Raw genomic sequence first — 21,537 nt, forward strand, 5'->3', positions numbered from 1 at the left:
CGAACGCTGCCAAGAGATCCAAGAGGACCAACAGAGTCACACTACCTCTGTCGATTCCCTGGTAAAGGTTATCCATCAGGCCGACCAAGGCTGTCTCAACCCCATAGCCCATTCTAAAGCCAGTTTGAAATGGGTCTAGATAATCATTTTCCTCCAAAACTGCCTGGAGCTGCTTTGCCACCACCCTCTCAATTACCTTGCCCAGCCAGGGGAGATTGGAGATTGGCCTATAACTATCCATTGCAGAGGGATCCAGGGAAGGCTTCTTAAGAAGAGGTCTAACTATTGCCTCCTTCAGACAGGGAGGCACCCTACCATCCCTCAGCGATGCATTTATGATATTAACTAGGCCATCTCCAACAACCTCTCCACTAGACTGAAGCAGCCAGGTTGGGCAAGGATCCAGAGAACAAGCGGTAGGCCGTACCGCTCCAAGCAGCTTGTCTACATCATCAGGAGTCACAGATTGAAACTGATCCAATCTAATACTGCAAGAGGGATTGCGAGATACCTCCCTCACAGAGCCTGCAGAAATAGTGGAGTCCAAGTCAGCCCGAATACAGGAGATTTAATCCGCAAAGAACCCACTAAAGGCATCACAGCAGAGTATCTCCGGAAGCTGATTTGAGGCAGAAGGAGCAGAAATTATACTCCTCACCACCCGGGATAACGCTGCCGTACGTGAACTTGCAGATGCAATGCGCGCCTACCAAAAATGCATTTTTGCTGCGCTCACTGCCATTCCGTAGGTCTTCAAATTCTATGCTGTATCCTGTCAGATTCGAGCCGAGTTCTCCTCCACTTATTATTATTATATAATATTATTATTATTATATAATATAATAATAATAATAATAATAATACAATACACAATAATAATACAATACACAATAATAATACAATACACAATACACCAGATATAACTGTAGCTGAAACAAGTTAAAATAATCGACATAGCAATACCAGGGGATAGCAGAATAGAAGAAAAAGAAATGGAAAAAATCACAAAATACAAAGATCTACAAATTGAAATTGAAAGGCTGTGGCAGAAAAAAACCAAAATAATCCCAGTGGTAATTGGCACCCTGGGTGCAGTTCCAAAAGACCTTGAAGAGCCCCTCACACACCATAGAAATCAGCATCAGCCACAGAAATCAGCATCAGCCAATTAAAAAAAGCAGCTTTACTGGCAACAGCCTATATTCTGCGACGATATCTATAACAACAGGAACAACATTGACAATAAAATTCAGCCATCCCAGGTCCTTGTGAAGGACTCGATGTCTGGATAAGACAAACCAGTCAATAACACCTATCTGACTGTGTAAACAAGAAATAATAATTTTTAAAAAGTAGTACATCACATAAATGGAAGATTAGATTAGAAAATAAAATCTCCAGGCTTAGATCAGATGCTAGTAAATTGAAAGATATGAAAGACAAGAAGCTGAAGAATGAAAACACCAAACAGTATCTGATCCAAAAATACCACCTAGATTCAAAGAAAATTAGAGAAGTCCTGGAAATAACAAAGCAGCAAATAACAGCAGTGTCAAAGAAGATTAGCAGATATGAAGCCAGAACTACACAACACAGGCAGAATCTCCAATTCCAGTCAAATCAGAGACGTTTCCACCAAAGCATAGAAGGAGAAACTGCAAGAAATGTAGAAACACCAAATAAAGAAGAAACAGTGCAATTCTGGGGAAATTATGGGTCAATCCAATAGATTATCATAAAAAAGCAGGCTGGATGAAAGAGGTCAAAACATGTAACCAACAAATGCAAGACCTAATAATAACACCAGAATTAATAAGTGAAAGAGCAAAGAAAATTAAAAATTGGACTGCTCCAGGCAACGATGAACTGCATGGCTTTTGGCTTAAAACACCTAACAAGCCTTCATAAACAACTATCAAAACAGTTCAATCACATTTTGCAAGGAGGTGATATTGAACAATGGCTAACAACTGGGAAAACACAGCGTGGCCCGATGGGAGGGGGAGAAGCAGGCAGCCACGCTGTGTGTGGGTGGAAGTCGCTTGGGAGCCGGAAGTGAGAGTGCGCTGGGCGCATCAGCACGTTCTCTCTGGCGGAGCTCTTCGCATTGGCTGCTGGTGGCGGCTCAGGATGGGGGAGCCGCCGAGCGGAGAGGTGCCGGAGGCCGGCTCGGTGCTGTGCCGGCTTCTCATTGGGGTTTGTTTACCATTGCCATGATGCCATCGGGAGTTAACTTTAAAAACGTGAGTCCTCAGGATCTTTCCTTCTCAGAGCCCCGCGCGCGCCCACCCCGTCCTGGAGGCGGCATTAGAGGGACAAGGGGCGGCAGGGAGGTATCCTGCGGCCCCAATTATTACAGTAAATACGCGCGCTGGAGGGGGGAAAGCGGTGGGAGGGGTAAGTAAACCCTCCCCGCCCTTAAAGAAACCCACCCCACAGTGCCAGACCGCAGCTCTGCGGTTCCGTGCACACCCCTAACAAAAAGCAACTTTACTGGGAGCAGCCTATATTCTGCGACGATATCTATAACAACAGGAACAACATTGACAATAAAATTCAGCCATCCCAGGTCCTTGGGAAGGACTCAATGTCTGGATAAAACAAACCAGTCAATAACACCTGTCTGCGTAAATAAACAAATGAATGAATGAATGAATGAATGAATAATCACACTATACATACCGATTCTCCTTTAGGCCCAGGAAGGCCAGTAATTCCTCTAATACCTTGAGGACCCTAAAAAGTAAAGAAAACATGTTGAAGTGTTTCAGATGTCTTAATAGAGGCATGCATGAAAGAAGCAAAGCAAATGCCTGCTCCCAAATAACTTGAGCTAGTCTATCTGCACTATGTTATTCTATTGATTTGAGAGGGCAGGATCCAGCCTATGTTAGTCATGTCTTATCAGCACTAAAATCAATGAGACCAGTTAGTCATAACTCACTCAAGCCCTATTACTTCCAGTGGGACTAAGTCATGACTAACTGAGTCTGATCCTGCCCAGTGTTATTTCCCATAGTCTTCAGCACACATCGTAGACTCTATGATGTAAGCTGCAGTCCCTCTGCACCTTGACTTGGGAGTAAGCCCACTGAACATAGCTGGACATGTTTCAAAATAGGCATGCATAGGATTGGGCTGGCAGCCCGTGATATGAATGATGCAGGTATCAAAATTCAGTATGAACTCACTCTCTCTCCTTTGGGACCAGTCTCTCCCAGGGCACCTCTTTGCCCTTGATCGCCCTGCAAAGAAATAGATATGTTTGATCGACAACATCCAAATGTGGTCCCTGCATTCATTAAAGTCATGTCAGCAATTACTTAATCACCTCTTAGCAAACTGATTTTTCCAGCTGAGGTTTGTTACTTTTTAATGGCTGTCCTCCAGACTAACGAAGCACACACACTTCAAGGGACTGTAGGGGTGCAACAGAAGCCCTTGCACAACTTTCCCTTGCCCCCATGTGCCCACACTGTTGCACCAGAGCCCGTAGAGTTCAGAGCACTCCCTGCTGCTCGCAAGCTGGAAACACGTCACTGACGGTCAGCTCTTGCTCTGCTCTTGTGACACTGCGGAACATGTCAGTCCATGTGTGCTAGCTGTATTGGGAGTATCAAATTCTGCTTGGGAGAATAAAAACTGTCAATGTACAAGTGCTTCTGCCAGTGTTCCTGCTGTGCTTCTGCAAGCATCTGACAGGTGTCTCTCACTGATGAAATCTGACAAGGCAAGTCACAACATGTATGCCCCAACAGATCATCTCTACAGCACTGATTATACCTGGGCAGTGGGGAGTTTGCTGCAAGCATAGTTCCAGGAATCCTGGCCTTAGACTTCAACAGATGTGATCCACACATGGCTGACTCTTCATCAGTAACCATGATGGCTAGAGCAGTGGCTCACAATCAACACAGCACACAGCCCATGGAAAGGGGGGGCGGGGTGCTCATGCTGATTGTGTGTAAGTAAAAACTATGTTCTCAATTCTCCCAAGCTCAGAGAGTCTCCGTCACTACTAAGGACTGTGTCACTGTTGTAGCAATGAGCCTCCCATTGGGATAGCAGAAGGCTCATCGCTACAGTGATGACGCCATCAATGATGGACCTTCTCCAAGCTCAGGAGAAGTGAAAACCTGGTTTTGACTCACATGGAGCCAATGGTGTGCCCTGCGCTGTCTGTGAGTCACCGTCTCCTGAACATGTCATACGCTGAAGCCCATTTTCCTCCCACTCTAAAATTATACTTCACTCTTTATGTCTTCAAAAGTTTGACTTCTAAGTGTGTGCAAGAGTTAGTACCATCTACCCTTGGAAGAGCCCACCTCTCTGTATGTTTCGGTCTGAAACACTGATCTGTGCATGCCTACATATTGAAAGAAGGTAGCTCCAGAGTGGTGACATACAGAGATGCAAGAGGGTGACCCCTCTGAGACCAGGTCATTCTCTTGCATCCAGTAGCGGCCAGTGAGGGTGCCGGTGAGGGGCGGTGAGAGGCACCTTTAAGAGTAAATGAATTGGTGCTTACCTCCACTCTTGCCACACCTGAACACTGCTCAGAAAAGCAGTGTGCCGCCCAGCACCCCCTGAGGCGAGGGATCTCCTCCTCCACTCACTGGGCCGCGGGCAGGGGATCAGCTCCATAGAAGCCAGGTGAGTAGTGGAGGCGATCCCCCACCACAGGGGCTGCGGGGCAGCATGCTGCTTCTCCGAGCAGTGTTCAGGTGCAGCGAGAGCAGAGGTTAACACCAATTCTTTTACTTGTAAAGGTGCCTTTCGCCGCCCCTCCACCGGCACCCTCACCGGCCACTACTGCTTGCATCTCTGCATCAGGAGTCATTGAACAATCCAGTCACCGTGATGCAGAGCGGTATTGCTCATCTCCAACAGAGGCTGATAAGAGGCATAAACAATGCAGTGAATCATGCAAAGATACAACAGCAGCCTCTTCCACAGGTGGCTTCTTTGGGTTCACAGGAGTCTGTCATTCATTTAATTGATTTCTCATCACAAACTTGCCATTCTCTCACAGAGTACACTAATATGCCCTGATACACATTTTGTGAATTACTGGGCACAAGTCTTTTCAGAAAGAAAACTAAGCTAGGAACTCCTAAAAAATGGAGATCTGGGCAACTAGTCTTATGTGCTTATTGTGACTCCTACTCTGAAGTGAATGGCAATCTAAGAGACATTTGCTGACACACAGGGATACTTACAGGTGCCCCCGGAAGACCTCGAGGACCAGACTCTCCATCAAGACCCCGAGCACCCTACCATTAAAAGAAAAAGAAAAAGATTACAAAGGATGATTATTAGATCTAGAAAACATTCTGAGCATGGGTTTATCTGTCATTGGGAACAATGGGGCAGACAGCAGTCTTGCATATTTCAATATTTGGTGTGGCACTCTACACTTGGAAAAGACCAAGTGGAAAAGAGCTGGAAAAGATCCTGCGGATCATTTGCAATGTGGTTGCCACCAAGACACTAAACCTGCCATGCCACACTGATCACATGGACCACCTCATCATATGGATATTTGCCATGCCAGCAATCCTCCTGTAGTGGCTGATGACACTGGTACAGGAAATATTTCCATGAGCTAGAAAACTCATGCAACACGGAATTTTCAGAGATTACTGATGCAACACTGGAGCTAACTATGAGGGCACTGGCAGTCACACTCTTTGGGTGACAATGGATCAGGCCTTATCATGGGTAAGGTAATATTATTTATTTATTTATTTATTTATTTATTTAGCATATTTCTATACTGCCCAAAATGCAAGTTCTCTGGGCGGTTCACAAAACAACAAAAACAACCAATAAAAAGATTAACGTATTTCAACAACTAAAATTTAAAAAGTTAAAACTATTTAAACACAATTAAAACAATATCTAATTAAAAGCCTAGGTAAACAAACACGTCTTGACTGCCCTTTTAAAAGTTGTAAGAGATGGGGAGGCTCTTATTTCAGCAGGAAGTGTGTTCCAAAGCTTCGGGGCAGCAATGGAGAAGGCCCGTCCCCAAGTAGCCACCAGATGAGCTGGTGGCAACTGCAGACGAACCTCTCCAGATGATCTCAATGGGCAGTGGGGTTCATAACAAAGAAGACATTCTCTTAAATACCCAGGGCCCAAGCTGTTTAGGACTTTATAGGTTATAACCAACACCTTGTACTTTGCCCGGAAACTTATCAGCAGCCAGTATAGATCTTTTAAGATAGGAGTGATGTGGTATCTCCGAGATGACCCAGAGACCAACCTCGCTGCCACATTCTGGATTAACTGGAGTTTCCGGACTACGTACAAAGGCAGCCCACACAGAGCGCATTGCAGTAGTCAAGTCTGGAGGTGACCAGCAGATGTACTACTGTTCTGAGGTCATTTATCTCAAGAAATGGATGCAGCTGGCGTATCAGCCGAAGCTGATAAAAGGCGCCTCTGGCTACTACATCAACCTGGGACACCAGGGAGAGCTTTGTATCCAGAAGCACCCCCAGACTGCGTACCTGTTCCTTCTGGGGAAGTGTGACCCCATCCAGAACAGGCAGCTCAAAATCATCTTCCGAGTTCCAATCCCACACAATAAGTACCTCTGTCTTATCTGGATTTAGTCTCAAAAATACAATATTTACATTGTTTAAAAGTATGAACAAGCATTGCAAGCTACCATACAACATCAAAATACTGCTCACAGAATCAGACTATTTACTGGATTATAATGGGCAACCCACTATTGATCAATTCTTCTAGATATATTTTATTGCAGCCATTACTATCATTAACTAATGCCCTATGCCATCCACGCAACATATGAACATGTTGTTCTACAAAAATTATAGTGCATTGAACCAAAATATAACATCATTTGTGGAACTGTTGCAAGAATCTTTTCCGGATGAGTCAATTACAATGAAAAGAAATAGCAATGTTATCAAGAGAACATTTGAAGTAATCAAGAAGTTGTATCTCAGAGAAAAACCATATACACATTTAATCTGATGGCATCGCATGAGCAAATAGTAAGGGTAATGTAAATAGCAAGCCTGACGAGTCAAGAAAATCAATATGCTGGCTCTAAAAATAGAGTTTCTTTCTTAAGCAATAAAAGATTCAGAGAGCTGAAAATAAGCCCGTTGATGAACAGCTTTGAAAATCAGAAAGCTCATCAGGGGTGTAGCCACCATTGCACAGGGGGGTTCAAAGAACCTGTGCTGCCATGTCTCAGGGCCACACCTGGCACCTCAGCCACACAACGTGCGTCTGACATCAGATGCAGGGGGCGTGGCCATGTTTGCAAATGGAACAACATAAACACTAGTGAAACACTCATCTGGAATGCCCGCTCCAAACTTACTGCAAATGGCTAGCATAATGTCCTTGCTCAAATCCAGTGTTACTCAGGATGTCAGCCTTTGTTTACCAGAGCAGGTGGTTTCCTAGGCTGCATGATTGTATTTAATTGTGACATTTATATCATATGCACATATATGCAAGATCCATGATGTTATTTACATGTCACACAATCCAATCCAAGTTAAGCAATTTAAAAACCCATTGATTACTTGGGAAGAGTTAAGTGTATACTGTATTTTAGTCCCTTCCACTGAAATTAATGGTATTTAAAAGTGCTTATCATGGGCCGGATCATGCTCATGGTGACTTGAGAAGATATTCATATGGGCTATTCTACACTGAGCAGAGGATTGGGCTAGAAGACCTCCTAGGTCCCTTCCAACTTCTGTGATTCTATGAAACATGAGTAATGGACTAAGCACTGTCATATTTGATCTAATCAGACTGATTTCTCTGACGTTATTTTAGAAAAGAAGTGTAGTATCTCTTCAAACACTAGTAGGCAGAGTAACAGACATGAGAGAGGAGTCAGTAGGAGACGTCAATAACACTGTCATTCATCTCCAGGATGAACCTGCATCTAGAAATGAGGCTCAGGACAGCTGTGTACTCCATATATGCTACAAAATGTAGCATATAAAATGACTCTGTATAGTGAAGATATCCCCATAGAGAACCAACATCAAGCTACACAGCCAGCATAGGATAGCTTAGGGACTGTCTAATGGTTATAGAAAGAACACAGCGGTTGATAGGATGAAGAGAAATAACTCATTTGAACATTCAACCATTCTGTTTGCATTTATAAAGGCACAGCTGGGATCATTTAGTTCATCAATAATCATATGAGCCACCTGATCCAGTTGGGCACACGCATATACTCTGAGCCAGCGTGGTATAGTGGTTAGAGTGCTGGACTAGGACCAGGGAGACCCGAGTTCAAATCCCCATTCAGCCATGATACTAGCTGGGTGACTCTGGGCCAGTCACTTCTCTCTCAGCCTAACCTACGTCCACAGGGTTGTTGTGAGGAGAAACCGAAGTATGTAGTACACCGCTCTGGGCTCCTTGGAGGAAGAGCGGGATATAAAATGTAAATAATAATACATAATAATAATACATGGCAGGAAAGGAATCACGTAGGTAGGAGCTGCACGTGAGATTCCTGGCTTTATGCATGGAGCCACAATCAGATCAACAGTGCGAGTGCTAACCAGCTCTCTAGGAGAATGGTGAGCAGGAACCTGGATTGAGTCACCTGCCATTCCTGGACTCCCAAACAACAGATTAGTACTACTGCCCATTATCTGACTGGAGCAACATAAGCACAGCCAAACTGGTGTCCATGACCCTTCAAATGTCCAGTGACCATTCATGTAACCATTCAATGATGCTCATACCTTTCAGCAATGGCTGGTATGATCAGAACATCTAGGATTCAGGTTAGGGACATGTTTCATTAATCTGATGATACTCAGATTAATGTAATCTGACACACATGCAAAAATATAGAGCTAAGGGGGGAGGCCACATGGCTGACTTGCTGACTAATGAAGCACATGGATAAGGAGGGACTGCAAGGACACTACTGGGACGTGTGAATAACTTCCCCTCTGCACATGTGCACTGTTGTAAATGAAATGAAATGAAATGTCTCCATTCTGCCTGCACTCCAGAAGCACTCTGGAAGAGAGGAAACATGGCACTGAGGCTCAGTTATGTGTTTCTTCTCTTCCAGAGCACTTTGGGAGCGGGGGCAGGGTGGGGGCGTTTCACCTACTTGCACAACAGACTGGTGGGAGGTAAAGAATAAAGGCGCAAGATAAAGAGAGTGAAGGAAATACTTGGCAATGGCAAGCATACTACCTCTGGAGCTGGAGGGCAGGACTAACAGAACTGGGTGGGGCTATCCTCCCCAGGCTTATAAAGCCTTCCTAATTAACTTTAGTCCTGCCCTCTGGAGCAGGTGGGGAGGATAACCCATGTGAGATGTCCTCATCCAGCAACAGAGAACAGATCTACATGTCATCCTGACTAGAAACAGGGATGTGCATCTAATGTAAAATCCTAGAGAAACAAAGAGAGAGACGACACCAGCAAAACTGCCTATTATTTATTGTTCCTCAGTTTATCCATTCTTTGATAGTTCACTAGGCCTGTGTGCCACCAGAATTATCGGATCAATGCCAAGCCAACAATGATATGTAATATATATATATATATCAGAGAGGCCAATATGGCCTCCTCAACACTATCGGCATTGGGTCGGCATTGACCCGATATTTCATCAATAATCCTTATTAGAAGCTGACTTAGAGAGAAAGGTTCTCCAAGCCAGCTCCAGACCTGGCCTAGTGGATGCTTCTTGGGCGGGGGGCTACTTTGGCCCCTACCCCCTGATTTCAGGGGTACCGTGCTTAAAATCCAGGTCGGGAACCAGCTTGGAGAGACCAGATGCAGACCTGGAAATCAGGGGTGGGAGGACCAATATAACCTCCCAGAGAACATCCACTGGGCTAGTGGGTGCTTCCTGTGGGCTACTTTGTCCCCCAACTCCCACCCTGATTTTGACGGTACAGTGCTTAAAAACCAGGTTCTCTCAAAGTCAACTCCCAATCTGTTTTTTAATTACTAGACCTCTGAAATCAGGGGGTGGGGGGCCAAGACAGACCTCCAGGAAACACCCATTAGAGCAGTGGGTGCTTTCGGGGGGGATTAATTTTTGCCCCTGTCACACACACACCATTTTGGGGGTGCAGTCCTTAAAAACTAGCCCAGAGAGATGGCTTAGAGAGAAAGTTTATTATCAGAAGTAGAAGCATTTCCAAAAAGAAAGCAGGGATTTTAGTAGGAATTCTGACTATACTGCTGTCATATCAGAAATCCTGATAATGCCCAATGGTGGGCATATTGGTCCGATCTTTCTATCAAACTGATAAAACTGCACAGTCCTACAACTCACCTCATAAACAAATATCACAAAATGTTTAAAACTGATGAAGGTATCATTTGGTATTACTCACTTTATCACCTTTGGGTCCCAATATTCCAGTTATTCCTCTTAATCCTGGAGGTCCCTGGAATGCAAAACATGCTTGTAACCATTCAATTTGTGCATCTGACTTACCACATATATGTTAGTTTTCAGACCAAATATTTCCTTAGTTAATACATTCTTTTCTCTTTCTCTCTGGCTGTATCAGTTCTTTCCTCAGTTGTAAGAAATAACTGTCCCTCACTTTAAGGCACAGGGATTTTAAAAATAGCTACCGAAGATTTTATGGGCTACAACTGCACCAAGAACACAAACATAAAATTCAGAATAAAGAACACGACTGTGACTTACATGATCAAAAGCAGGGGTGGTCAACCTGAGGCTCTCAAGCGATTGCTGGATTACAACGCCATTCCTCCCCACCACAATTTACGCTTCAGAGCTTCAGGCTGGCCACCTCTGATTTAAAGGGTCCTTTCACACACAAAACCAAGCCCTGGTTTGGTGCCATGAGAACAAGTCTTGTGCTTGAACATTCCCTCCTCTCCCTCACATGCTGCATTTTGGTGAGGACAGGGCAAAGTATAGGAGATAGATTTGTATCTGTCCTCTTGCAGTCTCAATGCTGCCCCTTTAACCAGTGATCCTACAGGTTTGTTTCATCTGTGAAAGGCTTTTTCCAAGAGCAAAAGTCGACGTCTCAGAATGACTGGCAGCATGCTAGACTGTGGCCCACCTTAGCAAAAAAATAGATAAATGTCAAAATATGCAAAAAGAAAATCCCACTACAGTCAGCTGTCAGTAAGTCCCATTGAAAGTGGTGAGAGTTAAAGTAGTAACAACTAACTTATAATATGATTTCAGCAGGAAGCTTGTCATGACCCATTGTAGCTGGATCAGGACTTACTAGAGATGGATGGATGGATGGATATGTACAGACATTCCTTACACATTGTTAAGTATATAGTAAAGCAGATAGTAAAGAGAAAGCAATTGAAATATTAATTAAGAGGAAATACTTTACTGGAGGGCCTGAAGCTCCAACATCGCCTATTCCTCCTTGTTCACCTTCTTCTCCCTAAACAGACATCAAGCATAACAATTAGTTCATAAGGCATATAAACCTGTAAGAATAACATGTATTGTCTATTGGTGTGTATATCATCATCCTGAGTAAAGCCTTGTGGCATAGTTGTGGAAAACACGAGATTCTCTTCTACACACAAGTGTCGGAACAGCCTTATCTGCAGCAGACCTTATTTTCAAACAAAGCTGTTCAGGTTTGGGCAGGAAGCTGACCATGATTCATAGGGATGTCAGTTGTTGAGTGCTATGGGAATTGTGGAAGAAGAAGAATTCGAAGAGAAAACATATTATTCCGTGTTTAAAAGGTGTGACTATAACCATTATTGCGCTATCAATCACTGCCTTTCCAAATAATTTGAACCCAGTAAAATTCCATTTCCTTTTACCTTGTGGCCTTGTTTTCCTGGTTCACCATCATCCCCTCTCACTCCTTTGTGACCCTAAAACATAACAGAAAAACCCAGAGCATAATTATTTGAAAGTTCATTTGAAGAGCATACTTCTGTGATACAGAGGATGCCAACTAGCTTATTTTGTACCAGCAGGCCTGATGTGGCCACCTTTGTCTATTGTTTTGTTGGAAGGTTTGAACAAACATAATCATTTCACATACTAATGTGTGTCAGGTGAAGGAAGACTATTGTGAAAATATGCATTTACAACTTTGATAAATAATACCCTTTCAAGAACTTTTTTGTTTTCTGGAGATTTCTATATCAGGCGGTATAGAATAGAATAGAATAGAATAGAATAGAATAGAATAGAATAGAATAGAATAGAATAGAATAGAATAGAACTAGACAAGGAATTGCCAGGAATCAGAACCAAGATCTCAGCCTTATCAAAGGCTTAGTGCTCAAAATACTCATTCTACACAGGAAGATGCCTGACATTCTTAATCTTCCTATGAGCAGATATAATGAAATACAGGTAGACAAAGCCAGGTAGAAGAGAATTGCATTTTGACTTTTTCTCAGCTAAACAGCCACTGCTTAATTCAGGTACCACAAAAGGAAAGAAAACAGCACTTAAGTGAAGGAAATTCCCTTGGGGATTCACAAGCCAAAGGGCCAGAAAAGGTGAGTACACAAAGACCTCCAAGCCAAGAAGTTTCAGTTGTGCCGTAGGAAGAAGACATCTTTTCAACATTGTGCCTACTGTGCAAGAAGCCAGCTGTGGTTTCAACTCTGGTTCTAACCCTTTGGTGGGCTAAAAGATTCCAATCACTAGCTCGGTGCTCATGCCACTGCTGTAACCCCCACAACACATTCAGGATACATCCAACATGACAGCATGTGCACACCCATTCTTTACCTTCATGCCCATTAGCCCAGCATGCCCAGGTCGACCTGGAGGACAAGCGTTGGGACACTGAAAAAGAAGCCACAAACTAAGTTAATGAGGATAAGAAGCTTCAAAATAAAAACTGTCCCCCGCCCCCACCCAAAGAAGATAAATATCTTACCAGCGGATCTCCATCACGAAGCCCAACTGTTCCCTGAAGTGAATAGATGAATAGTAATTTTAGAAGGCATGGCATGACAGGAAAGAGAACATAAACATTGAATCAACATAGATCCCAAGCGTTCTCTTGTCACCACTCTTTCCCTGCTCAAAGAAACCATTTGTACTCTCAGCTGTTAATGGGAAGAGGAGTAAGACAGAAGTACTGTATAGCACTTTGTCTCCTTGAACTTCATTGTCTCCATCCTTAGCAGTTGTGATAGATGAATGGTTTGATGGATGGATCAAAAACTATCCAGACAGCACCATACACCCAGAAAGCCTAATTGTATAACCTTGCCACATATATGGACAGCCAAACAAGTGGGTTTCATATAGATGATCACCATATTAATACTGCAAGCAGAACTGTAAATATACTCCAGGAAACCTTTGGAGAAGACACAGTGAGGCTGTTTGCACAAGCAGTCAAGCCTAGGCTTGGCTGCCCGTGAGAACCACCAGGATCCACACAGATCCCAGTGGTGACAAACCCAGTGCTGAAGCCCGGTTCTTAGCCCAGGTTAAGGGCGCAAGCGTGCCCTTAACCCAACTGCCGGGATTGTGTGTCAGCACAGGCCTAGAGTGCCTGTCCCCTGGGGGAATGCCCCAATGCACCGCACTCAGCGCACGGTGCACTGTGGGATCCCCAGAGGCTGGGACAACATCCTGGCCTCAGAAACATCTGCCCTGCTCCACACTGCACGGAGCACAGCATGATCATATGGGGGAAAGGCAAGGTTTGCAAAGCCTCCCCCCCCCCCCCGGCCCACCCACCAGGTAGATAGTGTGAATGGCCCCAGTATATCCTCCAACACTGAGAACAAATCAGCACCTAGGGCAGTGGGCAGAACAGATGTTGAGAAAGTTGGGACCAAGCTCAACTAAGAATGCAGCTTACATGATTCTGGAAGTGCATTCTCTGTTTATACTGCCACACCTGGATCCTAGACTCCCTTGCTGCTTACAACATAATTGGCACCCATTTCAAAAACTGGTATCTTGACTCAATTTATTCAGAAAGTTTGAGGATTCAAAACTGCACCAGGGAAATTGGTACCACTGGAGAGTATGCCACCAATTAATCCTACTAAATCAGAGAAACATCCCTCCACACATAAAGACATTCAGAAGCGAAACTTCCTGCATATCTGACAGAACAGATATCATCAATTTCTCATTTTAATACATTCAGCACCCCCTCTCTTAACTTACCCTGGGACCTGGAGGGCCTGGTACTCCTGGAGGGCCTCTCCTTCCAGGATCTCCCTAAAGAGTTTAGAAGTGGGTTAGTTCCTATGCATTAGCTATTGTTACTCTCTTTCCATTTATATTCCACTCTTCCTCCAAGGAGTCCAGTGTGGTGTACATGGTTATGTTCATCCTCACAACAACCGTCTCAGGTTGAGATAGAAGAGACTGGCCTAAAGTCATCCAGTGGGTTTCATGGCTGAATGGGGATCAGAGGCGTATCTAGGGAAAATAGCGCCTAGGGCAAGCACTGAAATTGCGCCCCCTGTCCAAGCATCTGACACCCATCTTTCAGCTAACTTTACCATAATATCAGCTGAAAAATACAAGTCAGGCTCATTAATCTTTTCATATTTCAAAAACTATTTAGCAGTGGACTTAGTCAGATCAAAAAAATGCTGAAAAACTACAGATTTCAGTATGCTGGGGCTCATGAAATACCCAAATACTATGTGGAGGTGTACTTGGAAAACTAGAAGTGCCTGTCTAATTCTCTACTATGCATTGTAGCATCACTATTACATAAGTTTTAAAAATCAATGGAGAATTTGACTTTTCCTAGATACTCTGAAAATAATTAAAGGATATGCAGAGTAAACTGTGTCACTGTTTGGAATATATTCTAGTCTTTCAGAAAGTCGGTTAAAATGAGAGAAAGAGAGCAAGAAACTCCCAGTGGGCCTTAATATTAAGGATTTCACACTGATTCAAAGACAAACTCACCATTAATAGCCATATTAGCAAGACATCACATTTAACTCACTTATCACAAGAAGCAAAGTAAGAGCAAATGAATACAATCCTAGCTCATAAGCTTCAGCTCAGTATTCACAAGCCCTGATTCTCTGTACATAGTGCCAATCTGAATATGTGTACAGTGTCTTATATTATATTAATTTTTTAAAAAAAAATTAACCTGTAGCCCCTTTGGGGGGCTTCCTAAAGTCTGTGGGTTTTTTTTGCAAAGGTTCCCCCTCACCCCGCTGGCCTCTAGGGCCTCACAGGTACCATTTGAGCATGTGCGGTGGCCAATTTAAAAAATAATCTTTTTTAAAAAGCCACTGAAAACAAAATGGCCTCTGCAAGGCCTGGCATGACCTAGGGCCTCACAGAGGCCATTTGAGCATGCACGGTGGCCATTTTGTTTTCAACAGCCATTTTAAAAAAAAATTAATTTTACAAAATGGCGCCCCCTTCCAGTGGCGCCCGGGGCACGTGCCCTGCCTGCCCCACCCTAGATACGCCCCTGACGGGGATTTGAACTTGGGTCTCCCAGGTCCTAGTCAAACACGCTAACCATTACATCACACATATGCAATAGATATGTGTTCAGGCCTGTTATAAGCACAAGGAGGAAGGAACCACTGAGGAGTCCAATAATACTGTAGTAAAGTTCAAGAAAGTTATGGTTGCACAGAACATGACAATAACTAATTATATGAGGAGGAGAAGCAATAGTAATCCATATCCCATTGTTTGTTTGTTTCATTTCTTATATAAAAAGGCTGCCCAACTTCGGCCCTCCAGCTGCTTTTGGACCACAACTCCCATCATTCCATAGTCCTAAAACGTGAAAATGTTATGATTATGTAAATTATTTTTATTTTGTAAATATAATAATAATTGTCAAAAGTACTTAGATATTTTAATAGCCATTACAAGGCATGGAAATTATTCAAAATGGGCAGATTTCTGTATGAGGCAGTAGAAGTTGAGCTGATCTGTACTCCATTTACCTTCACTAACGCCCCCAATCACATATGCAGCTACTCAAGGAGGTTACTATTTCCAAAGCAACCATGTGGTTCAAACCCATCATGGGACTTCATTTGTATGTTCAGTTCCACCTGCGAGAATTCTAACCACCCTTTGGTTTGGGGGGATTGTACTGGCATGAGAGCCAGTGTGGTACAGTGGTTAGAGTGCTGGACTAGGACCGGGGAGACCCGTGTTCAAATCCCCCTTCAGCCATGAGACTTGCTGGGTGACTCTGGGCCAGTCACTTCTCTCTCAGCCTAACCTACTTCACAGGGTTGTTGTGAGGAGAAACTTAAGTATGCAGTACACTGCCCTGGGCTCCTTGGAGGAAGAGCGAGATATAAAATGTAGATGATAATAATATTTAAATCTTTCTGAATCACATTGGGAGCCACCCACACAAATTATCACCACATGGGACTTTCCCCACATAGTTTCGTTGTAAACAGACATCCATATAAATCACAGTGCTGTGAAAGAGGCCTTATACATGATTCAGATGTGTATTTATAAAAGTATCTCTCTGCTATGATAAATAGTTAGCATAGGACAATGTCCACAAGGAGATCGTTTCCAAAACAATTCCTGCATAAAATCTGAGGTGACGCCATCGCGCTATAAGGAGTGCACCAATTCTTTATGCACATTTCCGCCCTATCATTTCATAACTACATTTTAAAAGAAAAGAAAATAATATTGTGCAATGCCTGACATGTGTATGCCCCAGAAAACAACTCTTCACACCACTTATAAGAAATTCAACACGAGGGGTATTGGAATTATGAAGAACTTCATATGAAATTATACAGATTATATAAGAATATAAGAGCCTTGCTGAATCAGTCTAGTCCATCGTCCTGTTTTCTACAGTGGCCAACCAGATGCCTTTGGGAAATGCACATGTAGGATACGAAAACGACCGTCTTCCCCGATGATTACCCCCCACACCCAGCAACTGATATCCAGTGGTATATTGTCTCTAAATGTGGAGGTTCCATTTAGCCCTTCTTGAGACCCATTCATCCTAAATATGAATAAATGGCACAGAAAGAGACAAAGACAGATCAATGATTTACTGGAATATGTAAAGTACTCACAGAAGGCCCAACTCTTCCCACTTCTCCAGGAAGTCCTGCTATGCCAGGAGGCCCCTGCATTAGAAAAGACATGCTTTTATTTGAATCAACTCTTTACCAAATAGCCTAGTCCAGGGGTTCTTAAATGTGGATCCCAAGATGTTGTCAGGCTACAAATGGGCAATGGCCATTGTGGCTAGTGGTAGCCCAACAACGTCTGTCAACCCAGGTTTGAGAACTCCTGGCTTAGTCCAAAGGATAAATAGCTTCCTAAACAGAAGAGTTAGTCCAAGTAACAACTTGACCTACAGAGTTACATTTATTTATTTCATTTAACATATTTAGCATCTTCAGTAGTTTCACTGTGACTTCTTGTGCAATTATCTATTGGTAGTGGATGAAATTCTACTTACAGGAGATCCAGGAATCCCTTTGCCCTGCCAAAAACAATTTAAAAGTTTAGTAGACATTTGTAATTTTTAGACTCCATTACATGCTAACAATAGGAACATTTGAAATGATAGAACTCAAACATCAAGATGATTTTTTTCAGTCTGTGGAATAATAAAGCATTGTTTTCAGCTCTGGGTACTTCAGACAGCTAGCTATTTCAAGTAGTTTTAGCTGTATCTTTATAATGGATGTTGTATGTTATGGAGTAATCACTGTTTAAAGAACAGCTCAAGCCATTTCTTTCTTGCCTTAAAGCACAAATTAAGTAGCGTAACAATACTATCACCACAACAATCCGAGGAAAGTGAGGTTGCACAAGTTGTTAAAGGACGATGTGGTGAAGGAGAAGATAGTTCTGCAGAGACACACAGTTTGTAAAAGCCGGATAAAGGTGCACCCATCAACACACAGCACCTTCAAGCAACTAACTGTTGGAAGTGAAGGACTCTGAGCTGGCTCATGCCTCAGTGACAGAGGGGGACAGATTAGTGAGTCAGAGGGCTAGAGGGGTCAAGACAATGGTCATCCCTTCTCTATGGCTCTGACACTATCCCTTTGATATGTAGACTGCTACCCTCAGGGACTTCCTTCCTGTCTGCCTCCTCCTCTTCCCTTTATTCTCCCTTGCAACACACTTGCCCCTCTCTCCCTGCACCATATGTGCAGAGATGCAAAAACCATCCCTCTGCATCCAGCTAGCTAGCTAAATTAGAGATCCTATCTCTCCACTTTACTATCTAGAATGGAGTTCACCAATAAAGACTCTTTATATTGATTAGAAACTATGAACTGGCTCCAAGTTTCTTTTACTCTCAGCATACACGCATGCCTAGGCAGACTCTACTGTGTTTTGCCTATGTGCACTCTGCTGTAATAGTAGGGTATCTCTTACCAGAGAGAATTCCCAACACTAACAAGGCCACATGCCCCAGGAGGACCTACAGAAGCGCTCTTACCCCTGGACTTTGGAACCGAAGTCCAGGGCCTCCACACTCCCTGGGGGACCCCAAATCCTCTTTAGTTGGTCCTGGGTGGTGTGGTTGCCATGCTGCCGGCCTGCACTGTGCCGGGCGGCCAAGTGTGACTGTGACCTGTGCTGGGCACCGAGTGTGACCTCTGCTTTGGAGATGGGGTGGTGGGTGGGGAGTGGTAAAATAAATATATAGGATGGGAATGTGTTAAGTTATGTGTAGAAAGGTTTCTGCTAATGCATATTTGCATAATTATACCTGTTTTATATTCTTATATTCTTGTGAGTTAAGTTGCTGTTTGTGCCTTCAGGAACCCACATGTGAAAAATATGGTGTGTCATGGGGTGTGTGTGTGTGTGTGTGTGCATGCGCGCGTCTGTGTGTAGGGGGATGATGCTTAACTTGTAGTGGGGGTGGGGGGTGGAGTCCAAAGGCCTTTAGATTCAGGCTCCAAAATTACCTAGATGCACCTCTGAGGACTTCCAGCTGTTGAGGCCAGCCTGCTGGATCACCAGCTTGCCACTGCTGCTACTCACTGCTGCCTGGTAAGCCCACCAAGTGCCTTCCATGTGGGTGGACCTTGGCTTTCCACATGGCAGCAGGCAGCAGCATCAATAGCAATCCAGCAGGCCAGTGTCAGCAGCAGTGGTCTCTCCCCGGGCTGTAGGCCCTTGACATTTGCCTGAAGATGACACCAGGCCTGCCCTCACAAAATTCTGTGTCCCAAGCAGGGTAAAGTGGTGGTGGTGGTGAGCAGCAGCAGGCAGCATTGATAAATGATTGCAGTTGCTGGTGCCAGCAATGGTGGCACTCTTCTCATTGCCTCCACAGCTGGAGGTGCATGCACTGTTGGAATGGGTTTCCCCTCCCCCTCCCCACAATACCCAGCAACACTAAGAAGTTGGGTGTTGTTTATGGAGACAGACAGACAGACAGGTGGTAGATACAGTATAAGAGAGTGGTTTTACACATATTGCTCAATGAAGGAGGGAGAAATCAATCAAAAATATGACATTCTCTTCAGTCTATCATGGTACAGCTCAGAATCCTGCCATCTCACCCCACTGTCCCTATCCCTCACTACCATGTATTGATAGCCATTGCATGCACAGAATACACGCATGTATAAATTATATGTTTTGCAGGGATCTCCAATGTCATGAACAGAACATGTATACAGTTTCCCAAGAAGACAACTCTGATTCAGTCATAACCTTAGAAAGCCAAGTAAGTTTAACTTTTCTATAACAGCATCCACCTTCCCAGAAGGCCTCTGCATGGCTCTGCCCTATAGATGAATTTCCTTCCTCCACTTTGTTGCTTGAGATAAATAAAGTGTTTTGTTATGCTTCAGTTCCATTATCGGGGTACAGCCTGCAGCCTTACATCTGTGCCATGTAAGTCGCTATTAATTTCTGTCTGAACTCGAGAGATATCAATCACCACAAAAGTGTACTACGTGGCTTGCACTGTCATTAGCACAGCAGCATCCTATGCAAGCCAAGAGGAGCAAATTGGCTGTCTTTCCATTTGTGTTTTCACACACAGAGAGAGATGCACGGGAGGCAGATTTTAATCAGGTCCACAATGCAGAGTGAAAGGGTTAAACTCTTTCTTCCCCACACCAAGGTCCTGTTTCAGATCGCCCCAGCTCTAAAGTTAGTATTACAAAAATGCACACACAAAAAGGCAAAGTAATGACATCTTTAATGTCACTTCTAATATCACCCTCAGACCAAGCACCTTTTGGAGACAATTTTAGATCTGCCCTTTTAAACCAGAGTTCATATTTAGAACTACCTTAAAAATGAATATTTTCATATGGTCTATATATTTTAAACTAGTTCTTACTGTATAATCAATTTGCTTTCATGAATGTTGTTACCCTTCCTTAACCCCTGTGGGTAGGCTGGCTTATGAATTGATTTTTTAAAAAGAAGAATATAAAAGGTGTGCTTTCTGATGCTACAAGAAAAGCCTCCTTTTAGTGTACAAATAATGAACCACTACTAACACCTATCAAAACTTATTCACAGATGCCCCTTCCATTGCCAATATTCAAACTAGATGAATCAGTTAAAAGTTGGTAACGGACTGCATGAGGCCCAATAAACTGAAGCTCATAATGAAGCTACTGTGGATTAGTGGTTAGGATGAAGGAGTTCCGTCTGCTCTGGATAGTGTCACACTCTGCAATAAGGAGCAGTTTGCAGCCTGGGGGTGCTCCTAGGTCTAGTTCTGTCACTAAAGGCCCCCTTAGTAGCATGGAGTGGCTTCTACCATCTGTGGCTATTGCATCCACTGTGACTTTTCCTGGAGAAGAGAGAGTTCCCCCACAGTTATCTGTGCAGGATTTACTACTGTCATGTGTCATATATAAGGCTGCCTTTGGAGACCTTGGAAAAGAAAAGACTAATGGGAGACATGATCGAAGTGTATAAAATTATGCATGGAGTGAAGAGGGTAGACAGAGAGAAATTTTTCTCCCTCTCTCACAACACTAGAACCAGGGGTCACCACATGAAACTGAAGGTTGGGAAATTTAGGACCGACAAACAGGAGCACTTTTTCACACAGTGCATAATTAATCTATGGAATTCCATGCCATGGGATGTGGTGATGGCCATCAGCTTGGATGGCTTTAAAAGGGGCTTAGACAGATTCATGGAGAACAGATCTATAAATGGCTACTAGTCTGATGGCTGTGGGCCATCTCCAGCCTCAGAGGCACGATGCCTCTCAATACCAGTTGCAGGAGAGCAACAGCAGGAGAGAGGGCATGCACATACCTCTTGCTTGTGGGCTCCCCAGAGGCATCTGGTGGGCCACTGTGTGAAACAGAATGCTGGACTAGATGGGCCTTGTGCCTGATTCAGCAGGGCTGTTCTTATGTTCTTATGTAAACTGCAGTTAGTCCAAAATAACAGCTGTTAGAGCACTAACTGCAGCCACATATTGGGAACAGACCTCACAAGTGCTGAAAGAACTTGATTGGCTCCTGGACCATTTCTGAGCACAATCCAAAGTGTCAGTGCTCACCTTTAAAGCCCTGCATGGCTTGCAAAATGGATACGAAGAAAAT

The 21,537-nt window shown here is 43.7% G+C and overlaps 1 protein-coding gene across 14 annotated transcripts in view; it reads right to left on the minus strand.

Moving 5' to 3' along the window:
• COL9A1 (collagen type IX alpha 1 chain) overlaps window positions 1-21,537 on the minus strand; it is a 205,032-nt gene that overhangs the window by 55,116 nt on the left and 128,379 nt on the right. For 13 of the 14 annotated variants that reach the window (XR_008314079.1, XM_053286751.1, XM_053286747.1 and 10 more), the window contains 11 exons: window positions 17,445-17,468; window positions 17,053-17,106; window positions 14,162-14,215; window positions 12,909-12,941; window positions 12,758-12,814; window positions 11,830-11,883; window positions 11,382-11,435; window positions 10,386-10,439; window positions 5,220-5,273; window positions 3,192-3,245; window positions 2,683-2,736 (listed from right to left, as the gene is read on the minus strand). Coding sequence is in view for 12 of the 14 variants with exons in the window: in XM_053286751.1 (XP_053142726.1) it covers window positions 2,683-2,736; window positions 3,192-3,245; window positions 5,220-5,273; window positions 10,386-10,439; window positions 11,382-11,435; window positions 11,830-11,883; window positions 12,758-12,814; window positions 12,909-12,941; window positions 14,162-14,215; window positions 17,053-17,106; window positions 17,445-17,468 (546 nt within the window). In the remaining 2 variants the exon portion in view is untranslated. Of the gene's footprint in view, window positions 1-2,682; window positions 2,737-3,191; window positions 3,246-5,219; window positions 5,274-10,385; window positions 10,440-11,376; window positions 11,436-11,829; window positions 11,884-12,757; window positions 12,815-12,908; window positions 12,942-14,161; window positions 14,216-17,052; window positions 17,107-17,444; window positions 17,469-21,537 lie in introns of those variants that run through there. The other variant, XR_008314080.1, reaches the window with a different exon arrangement.

Source organism: Hemicordylus capensis, chromosome 1 (assembly GCF_027244095.1).
Source record: "Hemicordylus capensis ecotype Gifberg chromosome 1, rHemCap1.1.pri, whole genome shotgun sequence".
Taxonomy (NCBI): Eukaryota; Metazoa; Chordata; class Lepidosauria; order Squamata; family Cordylidae; genus Hemicordylus; species Hemicordylus capensis.